The sequence below is a fragment of the Colossoma macropomum genome, unplaced genomic scaffold, assembly GCF_904425465.1.
Source record: "Colossoma macropomum unplaced genomic scaffold, Colossoma_macropomum, whole genome shotgun sequence".
Classification (NCBI taxonomy): domain Eukaryota; kingdom Metazoa; phylum Chordata; class Actinopteri; order Characiformes; family Serrasalmidae; genus Colossoma; species Colossoma macropomum.
In genome coordinates this window covers 8,419,739-8,440,001 of record NW_023494806.1, presented here as the reverse complement: position 1 = coordinate 8,440,001, position 20,263 = coordinate 8,419,739, and the positions used below count along the sequence as shown (strand labels likewise).

Below are 20,263 nucleotides of genomic sequence, written 5' to 3'. Positions count from 1 at the left end.
ATGAGCTTCACATAGACTATCAATCAGAAATTTGTTCAAGTTTTAAAGATGATGAACAACCTGCCCATCAATCATGTATGAGATCATCATTATTTGGTCTGTTTCTGCATCAGGGAACTTCAGAGGAAGCTTAGTGGTCTCAATGTCAAACGCTAGCACAACTGGATCCTGTAAAAGACAAGGCCACAGTGTCAATGAATAAATCGCATGCATTTTGTGAATTAGGTACTGATGTCTTTTGAACTAATCACAACTGAATACCAAAGAATAGTTTAAAAAGTTATGACTATGCATATAAGCGTGGATGATTTTAATGTAAAAAATATTGCAAAATGCGGCATGTGGCCACCCCCCAAGCCCTGATAATAGCTGCGAGAGCCGGGGCCCGAACAAGGATGAAACCCTGTGAGGATGGTGGGGAGAGAAGGAGAACCGTGAAGGAGTGGCGAATGGCGCATGAGTTCTGAACCGACTTTATGGGCACTGGCTCCAGTCCAGCAGCAAAGCCACTTTATGTTCAATCCCAGTGGCCGAGCCGTGGAGCGGGTGCGGTGACAGGGAGGCTGAGCAACGAGCTCTCTTTCCCTTTTGGCTCAGGCGCTCACATTGCCCTTAAAGATTTTAAAAACAGCAGAGAGGGAAAGAGAGAGAGAAAGAGGGACGAGCAGCAGAAAAAGGCTGAGGAGCTGAAAAGCTTGATTTTGATAAAAGGACTGAAAAGGCTTGCTCAGAGGCCACTGAAAAGTCACTAGCTTTGGTTCTGAGTTCTTGTTTGGATTTGTTGGTCCTTTGTGAGTGAAAATTAAAGTAAAATGCCGGCTGCAACCTTCAACTCTGCCTCCAGAACCCTTCCTGATCCCAGGGTAGCACACGCTGTGCTTCACAGTCTTCTGGGCATAACTTCAACATCTCATAAAAAAGGCAGAGGTAATTCTGTCACACTGATACTTACCGGTCTTTCTACAAGGTCATCTCGACGCACAATCTCAGGAGGGTAAGCACTGCCTCTGTAGCGCACATTATACCAGTGAGCCTGAAATCAGGAAAGGATGGTTATTAACACTATAAATGTCAGAGACTTGGTTTAGCATAACATCAACACTTGTAAATCTGTTCTATAAAACAGCTGATTCTTGCAAACCTTTCAATTTACATCTGCGGAGTGTGTACTTACCACATGGATCTTGAGGTCGATGGAGAGCCTAACATGGTAAGGCACATCATACTCCCTCATATCCATAATATTGTCCAGCTGGTCGGCTATTTTCTTAGACGTGCCATCTTCATCGGCCATCATCACACCTCCACCTACAAGTGCACTACACCACACATACAAACAAGAAACCACAAGAGGTGAGCAGTTATAGTTATAATTTATGTGTTTATGATTAAAAGATTAGCGTTAAATGCTTTTTCATATGGAAATGCAACATTTGACAACTTTCTTTATTTGTTGAAATTTTTTAAATAACACTTAATGATCATCAGTCTTTAAAACTGATGCAGTAGCCAGCATGCAACAGAAAATTCCAAGTTGAAACTTCATCAATTCTACTATTACCAAAAACATACTCTACACATTTTAGTGCTAAAAACCACTGTTTATTCAAAATCACTTTTCACAAGGAATTATATCAAATACCTGGACAGCATATTGGTGTAGGCGTCATTGGATTTCTCTCTCTCTCTGTTCTTTCTAACTGCGGGTGAAATCTCTCGCTTTACTTTGATGAGGTCATCCACGGTGTTAAAGGAGAGTTTGATGTAGTTCCTCTTTAGACCCACCAAATGGTTAGGCTGGAATGCAGAATAACAGAATCCTTATAAACGGTGTGAATATGCATCAATAAACACCGTAAAACTTTGAAACAATTAGATTCACAAGCACTTTTCATCATACAAGTAAATGACAAACCATGAAATGCAATGTAAAATCAACTGAGTTACAAACAGATAAAAAAAATTAAAAATAAATACATTAAACATTTATTAATGCTTGTTCTTACCAGATCTAGATCTTCCTTAGGGACGATATCTAGCTTTGCCACCTTTCCTTGAAACTTCTTTGACAAGAAGGAGATCACTTCTCGATCACAGTTCTAGACAAAAGATACCATACAAATGTCATATTGAATATATCCTAAACACACAGTGATTAAACAGAATGTAGTCAGAGCTTTGGTCTCACCTTTCTAGTGGCTATGTAGAAATACGGCTTATAGGGTAATGCAACCTAATTTATGTTACCGGCTGTAGTAGAGAAGCAAAATGCAGAAAATGTTGGTTCACACGCTTTATTTTCTTCACCTTAAATCTGTTGCCATCCTCCTGAATGAAGTAATAATCCACAGCACTGATCATCCTCTTGTCATCGTCCAGAATCTCAGTCTGGAAGGAGTGAGATATCACAGGAAACAATAACAGAGGTATCAGCAAAGTTATGATAACATAACTTTCCTGCACTAAACAATACACTCCTATGCACGCAACTACAGAGCAAATGAAAAAGCAAGACGATCAGGCCCCGTCTTGACTCCAAGTTACATTCAAAAACCAGTGTATCCCTCTCATCATGTGACCTGCAAAGCAATTTTCCTCCCTGTCTGTAGCCAAAATACAGATTCACAAACTCAATTTCTTCTTTTATAAATGCAAAATTACAGGTGGGCGATATGGCAAAAAATTGTATTTCTTGATATTTCAAGATGTTTTCACGATACACAATATGCATCACTATATTTCATTTTTTGAGAAGTCAGAAAAGACAACTTAGAACCTGCAGTGCCAGAGATTAAAATTCTATAACAGTAGTAGTAATAATAATAATGATATTAATAATAATTCAATAAATTAATAATTGCTACTATAGGTGGACGATATGGCAAAATGCAATATTGCAATACTTCTAGTAATTTTCACGATACAATGTCATTATATTATATATATATAGGTGATTATATATATAGGTGAGCAATATGGTTGAAATAAAATATAACACTTCAAGAAATGTTCACGACTCATGATAAATAATGATATTATTTTTTCTGACATCTAAAATGATGGAACAGGCAAAAAAGCAAAAAAGAACCAGTAGTGCTACATCTAAAAAAAAGCTATTAAAAATTTGACTACCAATGATTTTTATCGAGCGTTTCATATAACACTGCACCAAGTTCAATATGGCTAATTCTGATCTCTTTATAATGAATTATGCAGTGAATTTGTGTTTTGGAAATACTGACAATATCCAAGATACGCTCAGAAAAGCATATTGTACAGTACTGTGACAAAATCTATTAAAATAACAATATATATTGTCATACCGCCCAGCCCTTTTGGAAGTATTATGGAATACCTAACCAACTTAACCAAGACCTGATCTTACCGGATGCATGTTGATCAACCATCCAGTTTTTTCACCAGGCTCCTTCATCCTTTCAAAGCCAAATCGCGCATCCATCCCATCTGTGAACTGACTACGTTCAAGCCGCTTGACAGCAGACAGGCCAGGTCCATCATCCCTATGTGCAAAACAATGACATTATTACATAATGGTATCAATAAAACAATGGGCCTCATTCACCAATTGTTCTTACGAAGAAAATCTTCTTAAAACCCACTTGCACAGTTTTCACAGTTTTACCCTGATAGATTTTACCTTGTCAGATTTAGTCAGTAACCAGCAGTGGTACATTTAAATTCTAATTCAGTATTTTTATTCAATAATAACCACGATATGTTCAGAAATGCATATTGTACCAGGACACAACTGATCACGATAATGATAAATATTGTCATTCTGCCCAGCCCTACACACTTAAAAAAGATGGTTCTACAAGTCATGCTTGAATAGTTCCTTGCATAGAGAAGGTTCTTTAGACTGATGGAGTATGGGTTGTATTTTGATGCAGAGCGTGTTGTTCTATACAGAACCTTTAAGAAAATAGTTCCAGCTATACAGCACCTAAAAGTGCTCTTCAGGCTTGTGATAATAGCAGAACCCTCTGTGGTGCCATACAGAACTAATTACAACACATTCTCTTATCAATCTGAAGAACGATTTCACCATGCAAATAACCATGGAAGCATGAAACTCTTCTATATGGAACTCATGGCTCTAAACAGAATCATTACTTTACTAAAGAACCCTTGAAGAACCATCGTTTTTAAGACTGTAGGGTTAGGCTACTCTACCCCTGTTTATGCATCAAACTCGGCCTGTTGTTTTGAGAACTTACTGCTGGTTGTCCTGATCTCCTCCATCACGGTCTGCTCTATATCGTCCGCTGTTCTGCAGAACCATCGTGGAATAAGAACCCGAAACAAAGTGCTGAGGTGGACAGAAGTTTAGCTCAGCTTGTTTTTGTTTCGTGTCCGGTAAAGTTAAAGCCGCTGCTAACGCTGCTCCTGTCAACCACCGTTAGCGTAGCCACATCCAGCTAACTACCAACGCAGCGCTGAAGTGTTTTACATCAACTTTTCTCTGGGTTTTCAGGCGCTACGACCCAGAATCGCGTCTTCTTATCGATGTCAATGTGCTGGCTGGCATCAGAGCTCATATAATCGTGAATTTCTATTCATTTCTCGCTAATTTAACCAATATTGCCGCTTTTCAGTTGATCCAAAGCGCCCGAAGCCGCGTCCGAATTTGGCGCGTTTTGCTTTGCTTGCCGCGAGCGCCCTCGGCTTCCGCGCGCACGGCCCCGCCCTCTCTACGTGTTTGGACCAATCAGAGCGCGGACAGACACCTCGGCGCTTCCAAACGTCATTAGCTCTTTATAATACAGGGAGGTATTTTACAAACTATTTTTATTTCTCCTTTTTCCCTTCTTCCTTTCGTTCTTTTTCTACGTTTATTTTTCTTCTATCAGGTTAATTAATTTACTCATCTACCTATTGTGGTCACCTATGTTGTTACATCTGCATCCCATCAATAAAGAAGAAAAAATGTGTTTGCAAACCGGGGGCTGAGGTGGGCATTTAACGAAAACTTGTCCTTTATAGTCCCTTATTCCTCACTATATATAGCTAATCTGTCTATTGGAGAGCTCCCGTTGTTTTATGAAACAGCCCTCTGTGCCTTAAAAACATTTGGAAAAAAAGTGCTACATTGAATCTGTCAACTGAAACTGAAGTTTATTGGGCTGAATTGTCCTCTTTTGGTTCTAAAAAGAAAAACTAAAAAAAAGGGGTTAAAACTGAAAATATGTGAAGCGAGAGCCGTATAGAGAGACGTATCTATCTCTCTATACAGCTCTGTGTGAAGCGAGAGCGTGAACCAATCAGAAACGGCGAAATCACGCATGGCAAGTGCTGCGGAGGCTCCGCCCATGGCAGCGATGAGGAAAGTAACGTTAGCTAAGCCGCTTGTTTTCCTGTAGCCGGATGACACTAAACAACATTTCCACTCGTTAGCTAACTGACTAATTCGGTTGCTTTGACATGTTCCATGTAACATATGGTGAGGTTTAGGTCATATATAAGACGCTTGGACTCCAAGAAAGCTACATTTAAGGACTCGTTCAACTGACTTGCAAGGTAGTTAACCTAGCCAGCTAGCAGAGTGGTGTGGTCAGAGTAGGTAACTATGACAACTCGTTAACTGTCAAACTCATAGCTAGCTAACCCTAATGGTGCTGTTCCAGTATAAGGTAACGTTAGCGCTAAGGATGCTGTATGCAGAGGGCATTAGTCTCGTATGAGCGTAAAGGGGTGTGTGTGTGTGCTAGCTGCAAGCTTTGGTTTCAATTAGCCACCCACCCACACAGACAGGCCGAGCTGGCTCTTTTTTTCTCCCGTGGCCGTCAGACAGCGCCGTGTTGTGCACAAACTGAATGTCATGGTTTCCTGGAGCCATGTCTTGTAAATCCAAAGTGGCCCCGAGTGTCGACTTCGACCACAGCTGCTCGGACAGCGTTGAGTATTTGACACTCAACTTTGGTCCCTTTGAGACCGTCCATCGCTGGAGGCGGCTTCCGCCGTGCGACGAGTTTGTGGGTGCGAGGTAAGGGTGGGTCACTTTATGGACCCCCAAATTCATTCATTAATCTGTTTCACATTAGTCGTGTCTACAGTAACTTACAGTGTACAAACATGGTAGTAATGTATGATTTCAAGAAGACATACATACGAGTGTATATGTAAAGATGCAGAATAGTCAGTTCTATGCTTCTCATTAAAGGGCCCATATTCTGTATTTCATTTGGGTTTATTTTTTTTCCTTTTTGTCTCTCTCTCTCTCTGGAAGGCTACTTGGTGTTTGTATGGTTTTATGTACCAGTCACAGTTCATTTTTACATTATCATTTTCCAACCTCTCTTTAACCCATTAAGGGGAATTCCACCGAATTTTCTAAATGTATTCGTAATACAATTATCAAGATGTGAACAGTCATTCGGAGTGGTTTGTTGTGAAATGGTTAATTTTAGAGAAACTTACAGATTCTGATTTCTTTACAGTGGTGGTGACAGAACCCAGAGTCCCAATGTTAACAACACAAATATAGCCATTTTATTCACTATTCAATTTTGCCTTATAACACCCTACATGTATCTCTCCAACATTGATGGATTTTAAAAGTACATTGTAACCCTGAAGTTTATCTCAAAACTATCATAGAGCAATGTTTTGGACATCAGACAGCATATTCATAATCATTTCATGTTACAACCTTTTGAGATGTAGCTTTTAGAGGGTTTAAACTTTTAAGGCATCTGGTTCCTATCACCACCACTGAGAGCAATTCTGATGGGTTAAGTTTCTCTGGAATGGAGCATTTCACACCAAACCACTCTGAATGACTGTTTATGTCCTAAAATTGTCTTGTGGAGAAATGTAGAAAATTTGGTGGAATTGTCCTTTAAACAATGACAAGCTGTATGTGTCACTGTGCCTTTAAAACTGAAGCATGTACATGACATCCATTCTGATTGGTTGCCCTGTATTGCACCTTGTTAAAAAAAATTATTGGCTGAAACACTCCTTATAATTTCACTGTTAGTAGTGGAGCTAAACTACTGTAGGCAGAGTATGTAAATGTCTTGGCTTTTGTGTTTTAGGTGGACCATTTTCCATACTTTCATGCATACTTTCCATATATGGATTGTAAGGACTGGAGAGTGAAAAATACATTTTGTTTATTTACTACTTCAAATACTTTTGTTTTAACAAGGTGAAGAAAAACAGTTGTACATCATATGGACCCTTTAAGATAAAATAATGAATAATGCACTTGTTGGTGTGATACACAGCACTGACAGAAAGCATACTGCCACAATCCAGTTGTTACTGAATACTAAATAATGAGTGATATCTATCTGTCCTCTCAGACGCAGCAAGCACACAGTTGTGGCATACAGGGATGCCATCTACGTGTTTGGAGGGGACAATGGGTAAGAAATTGGACACTGCTGCTTCTTATGATGGACGGAAATTGCACCTGCCAAAATCTTACCTTTGTTGTTCTTGCAGGAAGAACATGCTTAATGACCTGCTTCGTTTTGACGTGAAGGACTGTTCATGGTGTCGGTGAGTGTAATTGATTTAATTCTTAACAGTCCTTTTTTTTTTCAATAGAGTCTGGCTGCAGACACTCTCAGCCCCAGTGACGTCACGTGCACATGGACTCTCTGCCACCATGGCAGAAGTGGCCCTACGGCACGTTAACTTTTGGCTGGTTCTGCTTAGTGATATCATCACTTAATCCATTTTCCGGCCATAACACAGCTAGAGAATTCCATTTTATGTACCTCCCTGTTGAAAAAAGTGCCTGTTGGTTCCTGGAGGTGTTCAGTAGTCACTAATCATATTTGTAGTTTTCCTGATTGGTTGATGTCACAGCGTAAAGGATTCAGATAATTTAATTGGGACTGATTCTAGATATATTTGATCGTTTTCTAATGGTCTCTAATGGCAACCATCAAGACAATTTCTGTTAGGAAAGCAAAACCATCATGTTTTATTCTTAATGGCTCTAATTGTCTTCAGCGTGGCTGTTATTAGGTTCAGCAGTAGCCTGTTTGTTTTTTCTGTGAATAAACCAGACATTGTCTTATCGTCATGGTAGGTTTTATTTTGAAAGTTTCTATATTTAATTACCTTATTATCAGTATGACAATGTTAATGTATGTTCAGTGTAACTGTTGTTGCCCAACATTGCGCGGTGTGCTGTTTTTCCTCGTAAAACTGACTAAACGCTGGCAGAGCGTGCACTGATGTCATTAATAAGCTGGCAGTGCATGTCAGGCTGAGGGTGTATGTCTGCAGCCAGAACCTTCTCCCTTTTTTGACAGATATGACACATCCTGTTCTTGTTTGTTGACTGCTGTTTTTTACTGAACAGGGCCTTTACTACTGGCACCCCACCTGCACCCCGATATCACCACTCTGCTGTCGTTTATGGAAGCAGCATGTTTGTGTTTGGTAGGTGGTTTTATTTATTGCAGGTGCTGGTTAAACTCCTAACTCCCTGATTTTTTTGGTTTTAAATGATACCTTAGGTATTTCTTCTGCGTTTTTCTGTGTTCTTACATTCTCATGGACTCACTTTACGTCATCCTCCATTGCATTCAGGGATACATTTTGGGCTTGGGCTTGGTTCAGATTTCATGTTCTGGAGTATGTAAATATTTTTGAAGGTTTGCAGCCCACCTTTACCCTGCATTTTCCAATGCTTTAGATTTACTTTTTACTTTATTATTACTCTCTACTTTCATTACCTTAAACATATGATATGCTGGAGTCACCCATTTGTGTTGTTGACAGAATTTAACACAAAGGTCCACAGGGCCCACACAGGTAATGAAGCAGGGAATTGATTTAAGAGAGCACAAATTTCTGCAGCCAAAAGGCTTTTCAGATTAAAAACATTTGGGATGTTCTTCAAAAATATTCTTTGATGAATAAATTTGTTAAAGCTCACTTTAAACTTAATTTTGGATTATTATAGTTAATTTTATTGTATTAAATGTCATAATTAAAAAATCTAAAGACTGCTGTTATTATCACTACGTGATTACATTTTGTAATCAGCACTTTGAGTGGTGGCGACTCAATTTGGGTCAGTTTCAGTCAGAATTTTATTGGACTTAAACTCAGAATTTGATGAAGCTGCTGGACAAAAAAAGTTTGATAAAGGTGTAGGAGTTGCTTTTGGGATCAGATCAAAATTTCAGCCCAGGTTATGTTTCTAGTGTAACTTTCATGTTCTCGGTACCTTGATAGGACTGAGAGACACTGTTTTAAGGTTGCAGAATTACTTTTTTTTTGTCCAGCAGGTGGTACTAGTGACCAACTGTGGCTCGGAGCTAAAGAGTCACATTTTGTGGAGGATGCTTTTTCTGCAGTACAACACTTTTTTATCTTGATGGGTGTTATAGTTGGGCAGAATGAGCAATAATTTTTTTGATATATGTAGTTTTGATTTTCCCTTAAGCATTGCAAATTACTGCCTGCATTGTGTTTCAGGTGGCTACACAGGTGATATCTATTCAAACTCCAACCTCAAGAACAAAAATGATCTGTTTGAGTACAAGTTTGCTACTGGTCAGTGGACGGAGTGGAAGGTGGAGGGAAGGTAAGACTGTTTGTTGATGCCGGAGTTTGGTCTGAATGTAAAATCTCCCATTAAGTTGTAAGATATCTGTATCTCTGCAAGAGTCTGCAATAAAGTTGCTGTATCTGTACTGTTTCTTCAAAATGTGTATTTCAGGTTAGTAGCCAGGTCTGCCCATGGAGCCACAGTCTATAATGACAAGCTGTGGATTTTTGCTGGTTATGATGGTAATGCAAGGTAAGTTTATGAAGCACACTGTCAGTATTGTTATAATGTTTAATGATTCATAAGCATATCACAGTTCTGAGATTAGAAACTGTATAATAGTTTGTGCAGTTTTTGCTTAAAAATATTACTTTAAAGGCTATGACAGCATAGATCTGATTTGTTTGTTTATTTCCTCCACAGGTTGAATGACATGTGGACCATCAGTCTTCAGGATCGTGAACAGGCTTGCTGGGAAGAGGTGAGTAATGTTTTTGAGGGTAATTTTGTGAATTTAGATTAAAATTAACTAATATAAAATTTTTTGGCATGCATTTAAACATCTTACACATATTATCTTTACTCTAACGAGATCCAAAGTGATTGAAATGAAAGAAAAGCTTTACTGCTTGTTCAGAAAACAGGTTTTGTGGGTATTTGCTGCACAGCCTGTGGCAAGTTTTAGACTGGCGTACTAAAGGAAAAAATAGGCAGTTTTACCAAAATGTAAAAAAGTCATTAAGAGACAATCAGTGCTTTTGTAACTAGATGCATTTTTTTGTCTGAGAGACAAAGTACTGCCTCATATGAAATTAAATGTGACTTTACACAGTGTTGATTGTTTAATGAACTTTCAAATTTGATTTTATCTCTTTGTAATTGTCTCTTTAAAGTGAGACGTAACTTGCAAGCAAAACTCCAAGTAAGTATTTTTAATAAAGTATTAGGCCTACCTGATGCTGTTTTATGGCCATTGAAGAAAGTGGTCATTTACCTACTGTTGCTAAACAAGCCAAAAAGTTAATCTTTTTGGACCCTCACTAAAGAGAATCAATGTTTCATGGAAAATGTTTCTTATGTCCTGTTCTTTTGCCCCCCAGATAGAACAGAGTGGTGAGATTCCCCCCTCCTGCTGTAACTTCCCGGTAGCTGTATGTCGGGACAAGATGTTTGTCTTCTCTGGTCAGAGTGGAGCTAAGATCACCAACAACCTTTTCCAGTTTGAGTTTAAAGGTCACATGTGAGTGTACTAAAGATACATTATTTCTGTTGTCAATTCCTTCACTGAAGCGGTACATTAATTGTGTAGTCTTTAATTACTGCTGCTTCTGACGGACTAAAATGGCTACTCATCAGTTTTAATGAGTACAGCTGACACTGTTTCATGGTTCCTACAGGTGGACCCGCATCCCGACTGAACACTTACTGAGAGGCTCACCCCCTCCACCTCAGAGACGCTATGGCCACACAATGGTAGCATTCGACCGCCACCTCTATGTGTTTGGCGGAGCAGCAGATAACACTCTACCCAACGAGCTCCACTGCTATGATGTGGACTCACAGACCTGGGAGGTGATTCAGCCCAGCACAGACAGTGAGGTAATACTACAAATCAGGGGTGCTCAGTATATCAGGGACTCTCATTGTGTGTCACAAATAAGAAACTCCATTTAATACATTTTACATAATCATGACACCTAGAGTTGTTGCATAATCAAAGAACTTATAGCATATTATAATGTACTTTTCAAAATGTTAAACAGCAAAATGATTGATTGTTGAATGCTACTAGTACTAGTACTATTAATATTAGTAATAGTGCAATTAGTATATTATTAGTAATATAGTCCATTAATTCTTATATAGGTGCATTTCTACCAAAAATATATCAGTTCCATCAAACTCCATTAGCCAGTGTTAGAATAAACTCCACTGTCTCTGCTATGGGTTTTCCAGAGTGTGACATACCGTCTAAAAAAATAAATAAAATGCAGCATTGTCCATACAGCTTAGGTCTCCCGGTGGCTCAGATAAGTTAAATTGTGAAAATTCTGAAAAATATAATATTACATGCTTTTCCGAAGGTATCTGTAGCTGAAATCTAGAGTGACTTTGCTATAACGAATGAAAACGTAATTTTTTTTTTGTATGCAAAGCATGAGAGCATGGCATTAGAAATCACTCATTTAGAGCATGGTTTGCAGTCTAAAGTTTCTTCAGCAACTCCAGCACCCAAGTCGCCATTAACCTACACCAGAATTGATATAATCGATACTATGGGTTTATAGAAAACTTGTGCTAATTGTTTTTAGATTTCACCCAGGTCTAATGCTTACAGTAATTCTTTATGAGATCTGTAACAGAAAAAGTTCCATATCATTTAGAATAATGTGGCACACATATATTCTCAGATGCCTAGTGGGAGACTGTTCCATGCAGCGGCAGTAATCCACGATGCCATGTACATCTTTGGAGGAACGGTTGACAACAATGTTCGCAGTGGAGAGATGTACAGGTTTCAGGTGAGCAGTTTACAGAACAGCCTACATACAACAGCCGTTCTGTTGGTACCTGCAGTATATTGCTGCTCCTCTGTTTCATAAGAATTCTGTTGATGACCGTTCTTGGTTTTCAAGTGGTATTTGATAGGATGTGAAATTTGCAGGTAATGCCTGATCTAAAATGCTAATATGGCAAGCAATGAGTGAAACCAAATTAGCGAGTAATTTGCTAATTTGTAACTATTTTCTCTAATTATCTATGAAATTAGCATTCTTGTTCAAACCAGTTTTCCGTTACATGGACAGATTTTTTTTCCATTCTGTTTTTCCTTTTCTTAGTTCTCTTGTTATCCAAAATGCACTCTTCATGAAGACTATGGCAAGCTTTGGGAGAACAGACAGTTCTGTGATGTGGAGTTCATCTTAGGAGAGGTTGGTTGAAATTAATTCATTTTTATAGGGACTCTTTCAAACTCAGGGTCATTTCACAGCATAAAAACTGTGCATCAATAAAGAAGAAGTGTGCTTTATTCTTAAATCATACTCAAATGTAATGAATAGCAGTGTTATTTCTGTTTAATAAAATTCTGCATTTTTGGTATTCTCTCTCTCTCTCTCTCTCTCTCTCTCTCTCTCTCTCTCTCTCTCTCTCTCTGTGTTTCTCATTTGCTGACTAGAGAGAAGAGAGGGTTCTGGGCCATATTGCCATAGTAACAGCACGCTGCCAGTGGTTGCGAAAAAAGATTCTCCAGGCCAGAGATCGACAGAAACAGGTTTGCTAGATTACACAGATTTTGCAAAAACCCTTTTATCTTATGTAATGCTAGACAACCCACAGTTTTAAACATGTGAACTCAATCCTTTGACCGTTAATTGGATTTGAATAGCATACTGGGTGCAAGTGCGTTATAATTAATGCTGCTTAATGCTTATTTAGAAAAGATCGTTTCAAAGTACATGTTCTTGCTCTCTGTAGAAGGGTAAGCAGGAGGCGGGTGAAGATAGCGAGGAGTCTGCAGCAAGCAAACAGAAGGACAGTTCCAGCACTGGCAAGTCATCAGGAGGTCCTCCTCTGCTGGAGGTTTCCATCAGGGAGGCGGAGGCTCAGCCATTTGAGGTGCTGATGCAGTTCCTGTACACAGATAAGATCCTGTATCCACGCAGAGGTAGGCTACCACCTCCCACTCTTTGTGAAGGGTGTAAAGCATAGGCCTTCAGCATGTAATGGTCTAGTTATTGATGAAATAGGTATGCATTGATCTAAAGGTGTAGATCCAATTGCATACATTTTGAAGAGGCATAATCAGGCAATTATAATTGATTGTAATAATTCCACTATAAAGTGTGTGCTAATTTCAGGCCAACTCTCTTTCAAGCTATTTTGAAATGTAATATCACCCAAAAAACACCTTAGTGTATTCATTTTATTTTCTTTACTCCTCTGCTGTGTATATCAGAAGAAATTATTTAACTGAAGTTTTGGATTAATGTAATCCAGAAAAGACATTTTAGTTTGATTCTTTTTTTTGTGGTAATATTGAAGATGCACAGAGAACAAGCAGTATATGGGCCCTGGAGCATTAATAGAGACAGAAATAAGCTAAAAAAGTACAAAATCACATGTTTAGTGTACTTTCTCTTAGGAGGTGGCTGTCCCAAACCCTAATACTTTAAATTTCAACTTGTAAAAAAAAAAAATCATTTTTTATTGTTGTTTTTTAAAAAATGTTTTTTTTTATTTCTTTTAAAGTGATTCATCAAGAGTTTAATTGATTATAATAAAAAAAAAATTTAAAATGCTGTACCACGCAAAGAGTTTTAGTCCATCGGTGAAGCCTTGTTTTAGCCACACCCCTGCATTTTAGAGCAGGAAGTGAGACTGCATCCCTACAAGTGTCATACTTTAAACTGACTTGTTACTTGGTTGTGGCTTTTACTGTTTGTAACAGCTGGTTTGGCGTTCCTAGAAATATTCATATTGGGAGGTCTGAACAAACTGTGGCATAAGTACAATAAACGCATCACAGAAATCAGTATGACCTCTTCCCTCTTCTCCAACTCTCCTCAGGCCACGTTCAGGATGTCCTGTTGATTATGGACGTGTACAAACTTGCCTTAAGCTTCAAACTGTCCCGCCTGGAGCAGCTGTGTGTGCAGTACATCGAGGCCTCGGTCGACCTGCAGAATGTCCTCAGTGTCTGTGAAAATGCAAACAAGCTTCAGCTTGACCAGCTCAAGGTGAGAAAGTGTCAAAGTGGTACTGACACAAACTAACCACAAACAAAAACAACCAAGACTGGTCACTGCATTGAATTTTTAAAGCTAGTAAGAAACTAGTGAGGGGACAAGAAGAAAAGGGAGCTCTTTGGGATTCTGAATTATTTAACTGTGTTTAAACAGCCAAACCATTTAATAGGTACTGATGTGCTGCCTGGCATGAATAAACACTGAGAAACACTGAGAGAAGATAGTGAGCGCACTAAAACAGCCATTAATTATAAGTTGTTCATGTGTCAGCGTCAGGAAAAAAAAAGCAGAAAGCATATATTTAACAGAAAAGTACACAGATGCCTTAATAAAATCAATTAAGCTCAACTAAATATAATATCTTTCTTTTTTTTTTCCCCAGTTCTTAGTGTGTCCTCCATTTGCCTGTATTACAGCCTCCATTCTTTTTGGCAGACTTGCTTTCAGCTTTTTAAAGAAATATGCAGGGATGTTTAACCATAACTCCTACGTTTGGACTTAGAAGTTGGTTGCATTTTCTTCTTTTTTGCGATACAAGTAATCCTCATTTAATGTTAAGGTCTGGCTTGATTTTCTCTTGTCTGTCAGAGATGAAAGTTTTAAGTATTGTTTATCTGATGTGGGGGCAGTTTTGGTGGCCGACCAGGTCTTGCATGGTTGTTAGGAGTCCCATTTTCTTAGTATCCTTTAATCATTTTTTGAAGTCCAGTTTATGGCATTGGACTTATTTCTAATCTGTCTTATATTGAAGCATCTCCTGAAAATGGAATAACTTGTACTTAATGGCCTTCAGATGTGTAGTAGTATAACAAAACAGCATATTGTATTGTATTGTATTGTTTAACACAAGCTTGTCAATTTAAAATGCATAGGAAAAAAGAAAGTCGTACTCCATTTAATACCTACCTTTCATCCTTATGTGTTTTTATTCTGTATTTGTGTCTTTGCAGGAGCATTGCCTTAACTTTGTGGTGAAGGAGAGCCACTTTAACCAAGTGATTATGACTAAGGAGTTCGAGCACCTTTCTACTCCTCTCATCGTGGAGATAGTGAGGAGAAAACAGCAGCCACCTCCCAGAGTCTATTCTGATCAGCCAGTGGATATAGGTACAGACATAGAAACAAGCCACACACTCTTGAAACTGAATACAAGCCAGTGAACAAACATACATGCACACCGACCTGCCATTTCATTAAGTACACATACCTTGTTTCTGCATTCTTCGACTATTTTATCAGGTCAGTTTACCACATAGGTGCACTTGGTGGTTCTACAATTACCGACTGTACTCCATCTGTTTCTCTGTGTACTTTGTTATCCCCTTTCTTTCCCCCTATTCCTCGATAGTCAGGACCACCACAGAGCAGGTATTATTTGGGTGGTGGATCATTCTCATCACTGCTGTGACACTGACTTGGTGGTGTCATGTTGGTGTGTGCTGCACTAGTAGATCAAAGACATGGAGTTCTATAATATTAATATTATAAGTAATAAAAAAATGGACAAAGAATGTAGATATAAGAAGGTGTATTCAATGAAGTGGCCGGTCAGTGTATAACAATGTATGAAACATTGGTAAGCCTGAGATATGCAGGTTATTTTTGGAAAAGTTATCATATTTTTATGATTTGCCTTTCAGGCACATCTCTAGTGCAGGACATGAAGGCTTGTCTGGAAGGGGCAGGGCTGGAATTCTGTGACATAATACTGTTGTTGGACGGTCATCCTCGACCAGCCCACAAAGCCATACTGGCAGCCCGCTCCAGGTACAACACTTGGTGCACAAGAGACAAATGATTGAATCCCACTGGGTAAAAAGTGTCACCACTTAGTAAAGATCTGCATATTGTTCCTGTCATGACAAAAACCTTATTTCTCCAAAATGGTAACTTGACATGATAAGGAAAAACATTTTTAAAATTGAACGGAGATTAATGGAACAATTAAATGAATGATTTTAACATAATTTAAAGGTCAACTGTAATTTTCAAATTCTGTATTTAAAAAAAAAAAAAACATTAAAAAAGGGAAATAGAACAGGGAGGTTGAAGGGGTGATGGTGGACTTAATACGGTAGTAAGTGAGGAAACTACAAAAATAAGTCAGTAAACTTTATCATGTCATTTTTGTCATTTCCTCTCTTCCAGGACATTTTCTTTTTTAAAGATAATTTTGAATAAGCTGCAGTGATGGTTTACTGATCAGTTGTACTAATTGGTTTATCTCCTGACAGCTATTTTGAGGCAATGTTTCGCTCATTCATGCCTGAGGATGGGCAGGTGAACATCTCCATAGGAGAGATGGTGCCCAGCAAACAGGCCTTCGAGTCCATGCTGCGCTACATTTACTATGGAGATGTCAACATGCCCCCAGAAGACTCACTGTATCCTTTCAAACAATGCCATAATAGTTAGATATCTGCATGATTCAATTCTTAAGATATAAGTAAAGTCATTCAGAGTTTTTGGTGACAAATGCTTTTTTCTAGAAAAAACTAACTGACTCATAATTCTTTACAATAGTGGTGATTTGAACTAAGGGTTGTGAGGTCTGCATTGCAAATATAGCCATTTTATTTACTATCCAAAACCTCCAGTGAACCTACATGTGTTTTCTGAGTATTTATACATAATGTTGATGATAGTTAAATAGTGGTAAATCTGAAAAAAATACGTCTTTGGGTACTTTTTAACCATGCAATGCATGTATGTACCTCTTTGCTATCGTAAATTGCTGTCTCGGGCATCAAGCACAAAAATTACATCAGAAAAATTACATAAAAATTCATAACCATTATCTGTGACATTTTGGAGGCATGAAGATCTTCAGACATCTGGTTCCTGTCACACCCCCTGCAAAAATTATGATTGTTAGTTTCTTTAGAACAGAGCACATCAAACGACTCTAAATGACTTTGCTTATATCCTAATGAGTGACTCATGCAGAAATAAAAAAAAAATCAGTGGAATTCCCATTTAATAGTAGTCACTGTATTCAATGTGTTCATGGTCATGCCACTGCTTGATCAATAATTATTAAGTGGAGATTCCTTTAGTGACATAAGCCAGTTTAAATAATAAAAAAAATCAAAATATCAGGGAGACAAATAAATGAGTTGATGATACATTGGTAGCAAAAGCTGAGAAATATAAAGAAAATTAAACTGTTATCCATTAGTGAACACTTGTTGTTTATTTAATTACTTTTGGTAGAGAAGCATTGGGATCCTTCTCAATTTGTCTGTAATCAATCAAGGTCATTGATTCTGTCCTTAACCTGAGCACAGATACCTGTTTGCAGCACCATATTACTATGGCTTCTCCAACAACAGACTGCAGGCTTATTGCAAGCAGAACCTGGAGATGAATGTTACCGTGGAGAATGTTTTACAGGTAGGCCTACTGTGGATTTTGGACAAAACCTTTTTTCCACCTTTTTTAGCCTACAGCAGTTTAGCCATGCCCATTCATACTGAAGAGCTCATTTACATGTTTTAGTCTCAAAGACACATCAACAGAAACAGCCTGTTTAATTCTAGGGATAAAGAGAGGTCAGGAAATGGTCATTGCATTATGACGAATATTGGTACATAAAAGCACATATATGTTGTAAGTGGACCTTAGGGGTACAAAGATAAAATACAAAACAAATGCAGGTTATGGGCCCTTTTTATAGCTATTTTCTACTGCTAATAATCTTGCACTGTGCAGTGAGACTAGTAACAAAACAAAACCTTTTCAGGCATGGAATGATGATTCAAATAAGTCATTTCTTTTTTTTAAAAGTGATCTTAGATTAGATATTTATGTAATGTGTCACATCTAGCTTTTGAGCTTTGATATAGGGCTCTCTTTTTTGATGATTGTCTTTTTAAAATGTTAATCTTTGTCTTTGTCTTTTTTTTGCTTAAATAAATAAGAAGAATTGCCCTTTTTTAATTGTCTTCCTGTCTACACTGTTCTCTGTATTGTTTTCAGATACTTGAAGCAGCTGATAAGACTCAGGCTCTGGACATGAAGAAGCACTGTCTGCATATTATAGTGCACCAGTTTATCAAGGTGGGTGTGCTGCTGACCGGCGCTCTGAGGGTGTGCTGGCTACCTGACCATGGTTAACCCATCTCGTCATCTCCACTGGTTCTAATCAATGCAGTTAGTTTTTTGATCAACAGAAGGAAATGCCTTTTCAGTTCTGTTGGAGATGACTGTCATTGCGATCGATGGCAGTTCTGATGGCAGTCATTGTGATCAATGCTGAGTGAAATGCTTTTCTTTGTGGTTCACAGTGTGTGTAGTACATAGCATATAGTATGAGTGTCTGCATGCAGCATGAAACTGCAGCTCGCCAAAACAAAAGTGCCATATTCCAGATTCTTTTTATTAGCTTTTTTGGCTCTGTTTTATTTGCTCGTAGGTCCATTGGTTGCCTTGCACTCCTGTTTGGCTTGTATTGTTTTGTTTACTGTTTGTTTATTTGTTTTGCTCTCCTCTCCTTCCCCTAAAGGTGTCCAAGCTCCCCAACCTGCGATCGCTCAGCCAGCCGCTGCTGTTGGACATCATAGAGTCTCTGGCATCACACATATCAGATAAACAGTGTGCTGAGATGAGCTCCGACATATAGGCATGTTCTCTTCTGTTCTCTTCTGTTCTCTTCTCTTCTCTTCTCTTCTCTTCTCTCTTTTTCATTTATTCAGCCATCTCATGTAGTATATCATTTATATCTCCCTTTCCCTTTCCATGCCTGTTTCCCCTGTAGATTATCATTATCAGAATGGTCCAATAATGAAGGCTTTGTGTAGACCCTGTGGACACCACAGTGTGCACAGATAGGAAGAAGAAGTAATTCTTTGATGACTGGCACCTCTGTGACGATAAGTGAGGAATGTACATTACCCATGTGCACCCCATGTAACCGAATCTGTCTGCAATTTACAGTCGTATGCAAAAGTTTGAACACCCCTGGTCAAATTACACGTTACATGTTATGTTGATTTTCTTAAGTAAAATACATTAACATATCTTTGCAGGGAGCAACCTAAAATATGGCATTTTCTGCAAATTCTAGAGCAAATTTCTGTTTATTTGCTTGTTTAACGTACTGGAAAAAAATGCCATGTTTTCCAAAAGAACATTTTATGGGGTTTTTTTTTCCATACTATACAAACAAACAAACAGTAATAGTGCACGAAAATGTGCAGAAGTGTGTTCTCTGTAGAGGATGTGTTCACTTTCGCATACAACTGTATCTGCATGGTCTTTATCATTACCTAAGCAAACTACTGGTTTCTCACAAATGTAATATGTTAATTCTTCTCTCTGCTAACAGATTTACAGTACTTGATCCATAAAAATTAAATTAACATACCTATATTAATCATGACACTTACATGGACAAGGGTATTTGACAAATAAAATAACTGTCACTGATTTTCTGTTTGTACTAATTGCATAATGAATCATTTGTATTGAGTTTTCTGTATTGCAGTTAGTACTTTATATCATATTTTTTATAAACACTGCACCATGTAAATATGAAATATGTAAATCTATTTATTCCTTAACCTTTTGTTGTTTAACCTCTTCATTATCAACAATAATTGGTTGTGCTATCATTGAAAGTGACTGTAAGCCAAATGACAGACGTACAGCCTCACAATTCGGTGTTATTGTATCATTTATGTACTGTGACTGCAGAGAAAAAGCTTGATTGCTCCTGTTGCTACTGTATAACCTGTTTGTTAATAAACCATAAACAGCTTTATTTTGTTGTTCTACTTACAGGACCAATAGAGTGTGCTTCATTAAAATGAGTCAAATATTCTTTTCTGAGTACTTAAATCAGCGGTCATCAATCCTCCTCCTGGAGATCTACTTTTCTGCAATGTTTAGTTCCAACCTGCATCTAAAATGCTGCTTCCTATTTACCTAACACTAATGCATCTGATCCAGCCAATCAGGGACTAAAGACAATAATTAG

At 38.2% G+C, this 20,263-nt stretch overlaps 2 protein-coding genes across 3 annotated transcripts in view; one reads left to right on the top strand and one right to left on the bottom strand.

The window, feature by feature from the left end:
* Positions 1 to 4,642, bottom strand: part of pole (polymerase (DNA directed), epsilon) — a 28,583-nt gene extending 23,941 nt beyond the window's left edge. Inside the window, exons 1-9 of the mRNA XM_036599025.1 lie at positions 4,239 to 4,642; positions 3,386 to 3,521; positions 2,308 to 2,388; positions 2,189 to 2,233; positions 2,007 to 2,099; positions 1,643 to 1,797; positions 1,175 to 1,319; positions 953 to 1,033; positions 61 to 168 (exon numbers count right to left, since the gene is read on the bottom strand). Coding sequence (XP_036454918.1) covers positions 61 to 168; positions 953 to 1,033; positions 1,175 to 1,319; positions 1,643 to 1,797; positions 2,007 to 2,099; positions 2,189 to 2,233; positions 2,308 to 2,388; positions 3,386 to 3,521; positions 4,239 to 4,303 — 909 coding nt within the window. The 5' untranslated portion in view covers positions 4,304 to 4,642. The remainder of the gene's footprint in view (positions 1 to 60; positions 169 to 952; positions 1,034 to 1,174; positions 1,320 to 1,642; positions 1,798 to 2,006; positions 2,100 to 2,188; positions 2,234 to 2,307; positions 2,389 to 3,385; positions 3,522 to 4,238) is intronic.
* Positions 4,643 to 5,327: 685 nt separating this feature from the next.
* On the top strand, positions 5,328 to 20,047 carry lztr1 (leucine-zipper-like transcription regulator 1). Of its 2 annotated transcripts, XM_036598700.1 has the most exons (21): positions 5,328 to 6,004; positions 7,329 to 7,391; positions 7,471 to 7,527; positions 8,342 to 8,421; positions 9,466 to 9,574; positions 9,710 to 9,790; positions 9,962 to 10,019; positions 10,639 to 10,778; positions 10,936 to 11,137; positions 11,950 to 12,060; positions 12,379 to 12,471; positions 12,717 to 12,812; positions 13,016 to 13,205; positions 14,108 to 14,277; positions 15,237 to 15,393; positions 15,927 to 16,053; positions 16,521 to 16,670; positions 17,574 to 17,679; positions 18,265 to 18,345; positions 18,791 to 18,907; positions 19,043 to 20,047. In XM_036598700.1, exons 1-20 carry the CDS (start codon positions 5,835 to 5,837, stop codon positions 18,905 to 18,907), a joined length of 2,358 nt encoding a protein of 785 aa, XP_036454593.1. In that variant the 5' UTR covers positions 5,328 to 5,834; the 3' UTR covers positions 19,043 to 20,047. The 2 variants fall into 2 exon arrangements, with proteins under 2 accessions (XP_036454593.1, XP_036454592.1); XM_036598699.1 differs by having other exon boundaries at positions 18,791 to 20,047.
* The last annotated feature ends 216 nt before the right edge of the window (positions 20,048 to 20,263 follow it).